This window comes from Beta vulgaris, chromosome 8 (assembly GCF_026745355.1).
Source record: "Beta vulgaris subsp. vulgaris cultivar EL10 chromosome 8, EL10.2, whole genome shotgun sequence".
Classification (NCBI taxonomy): Eukaryota; Viridiplantae; Streptophyta; class Magnoliopsida; order Caryophyllales; family Amaranthaceae; genus Beta; species Beta vulgaris.
The window spans coordinates 57826157-57834985 of record NC_079209.1 but is presented as its reverse complement, the minus strand read 5'-3'; the positions used below and the strand labels follow the sequence as shown (position 1 = coordinate 57834985).

The 8829-nt window shown below is 34.3% G+C and overlaps 1 protein-coding gene across 1 annotated transcript; it reads right to left on the bottom strand.

The window, feature by feature from the left end:
* Positions 1–1796: 1796 nt before the first annotated feature.
* LOC104902141 (ferredoxin, root R-B1) lies at positions 1797–4774 on the bottom strand. Its single transcript, XM_010689833.4, has 2 exons — positions 4633–4774; positions 1797–2541 (listed from the first exon to the last, which is right to left on the bottom strand). The coding sequence occupies exon 2, from the start codon at positions 2531–2533 to the stop codon at positions 2081–2083; it is 453 nt and encodes a 150-aa protein (XP_010688135.2). The 5' UTR covers positions 2534–2541; positions 4633–4774; the 3' UTR covers positions 1797–2080.
* Positions 4775–8829: the final 4055 nt, after the last annotated feature.

The window sequence follows — 8829 nt, the reverse complement described above, 5'->3', positions numbered from 1 at the left end:
TCATATTGAGAAGGTTTATTGAGAAATCAAAAGTAAAAGACTTTGATGGGTTATGATTTATGGCTTGATCTAAATTTTCAACGAATAATATTAGCTAAAGTCTTATACAATGACGTTGTCCAATTAATAATTTGAGAAGGTTTGCACTTCAAGTTTTGTTATTAGCCTCTTTTTTTTGGGGGGGGGGGCATAAAGTTTTCTTGCTTTTGGATGTTTGAGCCTTATTATTGTCAACATGAAATTTCTTTTCTGTGAACTTTATTATTTGAGGAATGATATACATCTAAAGAATCAAAGATGCAGATTTTGCATTTAATACCCTAATTTGGTATTAAAAAAAATCTAAAAAAAATAACTAAAACACAAATGATAATAGTATCACTTTCACTTTTATCTAAAAGAAAACTTGACATCAATTGAACTTTTTTTTTACAAAAAATATTAGCTGCAAAATCTACGTCTATCGAATATATGCTACTAAATTCTATTATTATCTTTGTCATATATAGATATATGTATATCTAAAAGACAACCTAATGTCATGCTTCTACATTTTCCTCCCCCACACAATCAAATGAAAAATTAAACAATAAAAATTTCAAGACTCAAACCCATGACCTACCATTTAATATGCTAATGCACTAACCAATTACACTACAATGCTTATATTTGTCTTTTTTTTTGGGGGGGGGGAGGGGGGAAGAAGTCATTTAAAGACAAATATTTCTATTTTTGAAGAATTCAAATGCATATCAGTAAATAATCCGGAACGTATAACCCAGGCTAAAAACTATTAAACTATATATGAAGTGCCATTTCACCTATGTGGTCTTGGGATTGATTGGTAGGACTCTAATAAATAACACAAAATATTTTACTTGGAAAAGACACACATCAATTTGCCATTGACCCATTGATGAAGGTTCGTTTCCGCAAAACAAGTGTGCCATCAGGCCCATCAACATGTAATCGCGAAAGTCAATGGTGCATCATTGCGGACTTTCTTGCCAGTACTTTATTATTTATCATTATAATCCCATCAAATTTCTGACATGGGCCAAATGTAACACCAATAATTGAAAGTGATCTTTGTTTTGTTGGTTTAATTTTGTCAATATTAATGCTCTCAATCAATATATAGGTATTTCTAGCAAATTTGAGAAACCAAGTGTCATTTATTTATTTTTGCTTCTCAACTAAAACATATTTTAAGGTTTCCCTCATTCTTCCATTCATACATTTTTACTTTTTTTTTTGACAGGCATTTTTACTTGTTATTTACGCTTATTTTTTAACATAAAACATTTTTGATAGAAAATAACTTTTTATGAAAATGATATTTTCCAAAGCAAAATATAGTTGCAAGTTAATTCCTTTATTTGATTCCTTTTACGAAAAGCTAGAGAGAGGCAAAAATAGAAAGGCAATGGAGATGGATGCGACGGAAATAAAGAATGTACTCTGAAAATTGTGGCATATTTTCCGTTTTACTTTACATATTACACCCTTAACAAACCAGACAAAAGAAAATAGCAAAACCCGCATTTCGTAAGAAAGCAAAAAAAAAGAAGTATTTTTTTTACGAGGTACAACTAGAAATTACTATTTCTTTGTCACAAAATGGATCAACTCCTCCTTGTGACAAAAATCTTACCCTTTCCAAAGGAAGTTCCATCTCTTTTCCATTTCCATTTCCATTCAAAAGTCCTTATGTGTTTCCACGCCCCAATCCGCCCAACCAAACACTCTCTTAGTACACAAACACACAAGTAAAAAATAATATGGAGACAAAAATGTGCAAAAGATATAGGCCTTCTCATGTTTAAGGAAAACCATTCGAGTCTCCACATTTCATATATTGACTTCGTTGATCAGCAAATGCAAAACAAAACAGAGGGCCAAAAGCAAATCTACGAAAGAGTAAGAACCAACAATTGCGAGATTTACTGCATCAGACAGCTACAATCCATGACATACGAGTATACGACCATCAGCAACACACTCGAAATATATGGTCTACATTCAGTACTTCATTGCCACAATGCTACTAAATCAAGGAACTTCCTATCTGACTAATACACTAGTAGAGATCACCCTCTTTGTGGGTATGAATAACACAGTCGGATCTAGGGTAAGAAACACAAGTGAGCAAATAACCGTTGTCCATTTGACCATCATCAAGGAAGGATCCATCTGACTGATCGACAGTTCCAGTTTCGAGCTTCCCGGCACAAGTTGAGCAGGCACCTGCCCTGCATGAGTAAGGTAGCTCGACCCCTTCATTCTCGGCTGAATCCAGGATGTAACAATCATCTGGGGCATCAAACTCGCTTACTTGCCCATCTGGCCCAATCAACTTTACCTTGTATACTGCCATTGCAGTAGTTCTGAAGCAAGAAGATTTCAAGCCAAATGACTTGGAGATGCTTTTAACTGAACCCAAAGATACCGGGAACTTAACCATCGGGGTCATAGCTGTTGTCTTTGGGATGGTCCTAAGCATGCATTGGGTAGGGACTTTCACAGTCGACATCTTTCGGCCTAAATTCATCAATCAACATTTTAAGGAAAATCTCAACTTGGTAAGCACAAACACAATTCAGTAAATCACAAAGATAAAACAGCATTACAAGTTCCAATAGCCACAAGATGATGAGTTAATCTCAATCACCTTAGTTATAACTTATAACACACTAAGACACCACATTTCTTAGACTTTTTGAACCATCCTTAATTTTCCCCCAAGTTTCTTCCAAAAATCTCCTGTTATAAATTATAACAGTTAAGAATACACGACATAAACCTCCAAGTCCCAGATGAACACAAGATAAAAGCTGCAGCATAACATAACATCTAACCCATAAATTAGTACTAAAATTAATTTCCAAAGAGCAGCTGATGTAAGGACATTCCCATTTAATCACTCTATTCAAGAATCAATACTGCAATTAACATCACTAAACCAATTGCCAAATCCTAATCTTTTTGATTCACTACATTTGTATTTCATTTTTTTCGTGGTGAAAGTGGTCTAGCAAGTGGCAACAACAAAAAAATCTATACTTGAAATACAATTGCTGCCAAAATTGATCTGAAAACCAAGTTGCTGATTGTTTCATTATTTTCCTTGAAGATGGTCGCTTTCAAATTGAAACATGTATATAATCAGAGTAGCATACTGACTTATTGAGATCAAGAAAATCATTGAAGAAGCGGAGTCTGTATTTTACAACATTTATTTGGACAGAGTCTGAGAATTTTCTGTCCAAATAAATGTTGTAAAATACCTGCCCAGCACCTCAGCAGGATGGAACATTTAGGAATATGCTCTTGTGGAATAGAGCAGCTAGTTCAAAGTTATTGTGGGCTATCACTTTTAAAGGTGACACGCTCTAGATTCAGAGCGTACATGCCTACTACATTAGCACATTAAGAGGCATACATCGGACAATATGAGGATTAGCAAGCAAGGTTCTTAGATGCTAAGGAAGATAATTGCAGCTAGAGAGCTAGTTGGTAATTATGGAGGTTGGTATGCTTTTATTCATAATTAGAGATTTTCCATTAAACTACTCTGATTATATACAAAAGCATGTAGTTCCTCCCAAAATAAGTAAGATCGTGTCAAAATGAAGCATGCAGGCAAAGCCGATACAAAAGTGTGAATCATTTAACACAAACGAGAGTCGAGAGAAATACTCCACTAATAGTTTAACCCCAGCTGCAAATCTTGCCTTACTCAACAACTTACATCATCTCGAATCAAACATATACCATTTAACACATAACTATCCAAAATATAAACAATTTGGCCATAAATCATTCACTTAAAGCAAACGCAACTTACCTTTGTTCACCAAAAAAAAAAAAAAAGCAAACGCAACGAAATTTTAAATCGTCAAGCAAGACATAATTCAAGGCTCAAATTCACTTAAACTAAATAAAGCCAACCAATTTGTTCACAAATTACAATAAAAAACATAGTTCAAGTTACTTCATCTTAACTACCTAAACACAGATCAAAACTTGACATTATATGAGTGATGGGAACATACAACTTGTACTCTTACTAGTTGTATCTATAGTCATATCTAATAATAAAAACCGTAGCGATTCGTCGATTCGACACATTTCAGATCTCATTCCTCTCCATGCATAACTTCCATTCACATGAACCCATTCAGTTAATCAAATGCACACAGTCAGGCCCATCCCTGAGCTAGGGAAGAAGGGGCAGCCGCCCTGGGCCCACGAATAATAGGTCATTCATTCCAGATTTCAGAAATTGATTTGATGAAACAAACAAAAACAAATGAACAATTGCATGAAAATATGCGCATCTACAAATTGTAACATAAATATTCTTATCATTTGATTTCATGAAACAAACATGAATTTAAGAAGTTATACCAAAAATTCGAATCTTAAGTTTATAACATGTAAATTATCACTAAAAACATGAAATAACATGAGATAAGAAATCATAAGTTGATATCATGAAACAAACAATAATAATCGCATGAATAATCACATGAAGTAGATCTTAAAAATCGCAAAGAAATGAAATTTCACATGAAAAATCGCAAATAAACATCGTCTAAACAAGTAGATTCATCTAAGGGGAAAAAAAACCTGGAACGAGCTTTGAAGATCAAAGGAAGTTGAGAGGTTTCTAAAGTTTAGGGTTGGGCAGGGTGTTTTCAGTGTATAGATATACGGCTATACCCCATGTAGTTTTGGCCCGAAATCGTATGCTTTCGCAGTTTGAACGATAGGTCACAGGTTCGAATCTCCTCCTCTTGTTTGTACTTTATATTGCTTTCGTAATTCAGATAGATTAAAAAATATATTTTATTCATTTTATTATACGTACAATACTTGTACTTTTAAAGCATGTTAATGCAAAACTTTGAGGATATAACTTTGAGGATATATATCTCTAGTTTTGTATTTGTAAAAATTATAAAAAATACACATTAAAAAATATATACCATATATTAAGACGAATCTAACAGATCCCACATGATGACTATGTTTTAATCCACGTAAAAATCACAGACGATGGTCAAAGTGAAATTTGTGAATAGTATAAAAGATACAAGTGTTGCATGTAATACGAAATGGAAGAAATAGAAAGTTAAATTAATTGTATAATTGTATCTAGTAATAATTGATAGGAAAAAATTGTTCGCACTTTTTCGTTAAAGAAAATATTTTAACAGTACAACAATATAATAACAAACAAAGTAAATGAACATTCGAAATAGTGATTTTTATTGTGCTTGCCTAACCATATGCGCTCCTTTACCCATTGACATGCAACACTTAACTAACATTTTCAGAATGTTCTGCATTGAACTCTTCAATCAATGGAGATAAGAGTATAATACCCACGAAAAAGATTAAATTGGTATCACTTTTGCTTTTATTTAAAACAGATTTAGATATTGTCCTTGAAAAAAAGGATTTGGATATTAATTAATTTTTTTATTAAAAACATACCTGCATAATCCGTGTCTACCTGATATATGATGCTAATTATTATTTTTAATCCATATGAGCCACGAAAGCTGTACAAAGTACAAAAAAGGAGAAAGGGGATTCAAACTTTTGACATATCGTTCACATCAATTCACTCTTAACGACTAGGCCAATACATCCTTAGTGCTAATTACTATTATTATATTTGCCATTAAACTACATATTATTATTATTATTATTATTATTATTATTATTATTATTATTATTATTATTAAGGTAAAATGAAGTCCCTTGCAAGGAAGGGGGAAAATTGGGGATCTGTCCTTGCAAGGGGTGAGACTCGACCCCTTGACCTGAATCGAAAGTAATGCCAATATCACTAGACTATTACCTGCTGCTCGTCATTAAACTACATATGAGGGAGTGTCATTTCACCTATGTGATCTTGGGGTTGATTGGTAGGACCATAGGACTCAAATAACACAATATCTTTGACTTGGAAAAGAGACATAATTTTAAAAGAATTCGAGTATTGAATCAATTTGTCATTGGCCCATTGCTACAAGGTCCGAATCTGCAAAAAAATAAAAAAAGAGACAATGCCATGATGCCCATCAACGTGTCATAGCACAAGTCGATGGCGCATCAGTACCGACTTTCTTGCCATTGGACTTTCTTGTTTATCATTTCTGATATGGGCCGAATATAACACTAATAATTTAGAATGCTCTATGTGATACACTTTGTTTCGTTTGTTTGATTTTGCAATATTAATGCTTTTAATCAGAAGTACATTGGTAATTCTAATTTCTAGCAATGCAATTTTTTTTATGTATTAAGGAATTCGATCATTTTAGCTAATGTTGGGTTTGTATCACATTCGAATCCTACCCTGGATTAATATAAAAGTTAGAATAGAATCGAGTAATCTATTACGTATCATATAAAGTTCATATTCTAATAAAAAAAAACAACTAATTGAGTTTTTGTAGCATCATGAACACATGTCATGTATTTTGTGATACTAATAGAATTTTGAGTGCTCTCTACCATCAAGTACCAATTTCCAGATAAAATGAGGATTAACAAAGAACAATTGTTATAGCTTTGTTTTTTATATTTATTTATTTATTTACATAAATTATGATATCATCTTATGAGAAGCTAGTCCTAGTTTGTTAATTTTGTTATGTCACAATTCACAAACTTCATTGGTAGCACCTTAGATAAAGTTAGTCAACTCTTTGCTCTTTCTCTAAAAGTGCCCTAAAAAATCAAAACCTAGAAAACCCTAAGTGGCCGGCTGCCCCAGCCACATGCTCGTTGGTGACCGCAGGGTAGCCGACGAATCTGCATCTTAGGATAAGCTTGTTCCCCTCCCCGTTCCCCTGAGCCGAGTCCGCCCCCTCCCCTGCTTTGTGGAATTCCCGGTTGTCCATCACCCTCATTCTCCTTTTCCTGGCTGTCGTTGGTTACTGCGGTCTCTACCAACCCATCTCGACGCTGACGATTTTCCCAGCCCATGGTTGTTGTTTCCCCTCCTCATATTATCCCCTGTTTGTTTGGTCCCCCCTCCCTTTGGTTCATGTATTGTTGTTTCCTCTTCCTAGGTACGTGGGTTTTCCCCCATCCCTCGTGTTGTGTCGTTTTCCTCTCCCCCTCCCTTGCTTATCGGGCTCCCCTTTTTTTCAAGCTTCCCTTTTCTCTCCCTCTAGTTTTTTCGGGCTTCCCTTTCCCCCTCCCCCGGTTTTCGGGCTTCCCCTTCTCCACCCTGGTTTAGTGTCTTAGTGAGTCTCCCCTTCCCCATCCTCCGTTCGTGTTCGTCGGCTTTAGTTGTTTATTTCTCTATGTTACGTTATTTAGTTCTTGGTTGGGTTAGTATGAATGAGTTGTCTATTCACTCAATCTGCTTGATAAGTTTGTTAATTGCTGGAGGTCGTCCTTTTCTTTCAAGGTGTTGGGCCTGGTCTGTGTTTTGTTTTATGGAATTGAGCGTGGAAGTGCATGACAAAAGGTTTCATGGTTGGAGTTTGTTTTATCCGATTTTGATAATTGGGTAATTGTTTGAGATCGAACAATGGTTAGATTTCAGTTTAGCTTGGTAATGATCTTATTAATCATTGCCTTGACAAAAAGATATCTAAAGACGGCTCCCCAATTTGTTAATTGGGTTTATAACGCGTCAACTAAGTTGAGCTTTTCCTTTCAGAAGGAGAAACTTGTAATACCCATTTAAGAGGGTATTGAGTCACAGAGGAAGGTGGTGACTCTTCCAGGACTAATCCCGATCCAAGAATCCCATGTGATAGAAGGTCACGGGGATTGGTTATGTTACGAGTTCCAAATCTCGCTTGTTCTTCGTTCCTCCGATTGTGAAATCAGTTCACTCCTCCCCCAACTTCCATCATTGTGATGGCGTTGTCAACCACCAACAGAAGAGCTACAACACAGTTATCTAACAACACAGACCTCCCGATTGAGCAGTTATCTAAGTTTAAGTTATTTATGTTATTGTAATTGTTATATAAGAGCGAGTAAATAAAGCTTAAATTAGTTTATTTATTTTTGTTTGATTATATTAGCATTAGGCTATACTTTCGTTTTTATTTAATGTAAATTTTTCGTTATAAAATAAATCGAAAACTTCTAATAAGCTGTTACTTTTATGAATTTGTTTTGCCCTAATGCACCACCAAAAGCCAAATGAGAGGTGTTGAAACTAGAAAGTTATGCAATTCTCTTGGATGCTTTTCTCATTAATAGCACAAGCCGCCGATTATATAGTTGAATGCTGAAAACCAGAAAACGTGACTAAATCATGCAGACCATGTGCTTGCCAATTTCAAAGAAGTTTCCAAGTTCTATTTTTTTTTTTTCGAAAAGTTTTTTGTACTTAAAATGAACATAATTCACTAATTTTGGATTAGGTTAATTTCTCATGAACTGCAGTGTATTGTTCGATCTGATTCATTATAATTTTTTCGAGGACACATTTGATTTAACCTTGTTTAATTGCATCTTGTTTTTCTTTAATATCTATTATAGATGTCGTTCGACTTTCAATTAATGAAATTTCTCTTTTAAAAAAACATTTTAATTTCTCATTCATGGCAACTGATTGTAGTGATTATTTATTGTCAACTTTGACGTAGCTAAACCATTAAGCATAGAAGATGGGGTCTAGAATGAAGTGTTGGTAGTAGTAACTAAATTAATATTCAAAATTAACAAATTTCAACCTAGCTCACGAAATTAATAAGTTTAAGAATAATTGGTATATATTTTACTCTAATACTACCATCTCCCACAGATTACGCAAAATTCTACATGAGGCATTACTAATCACTA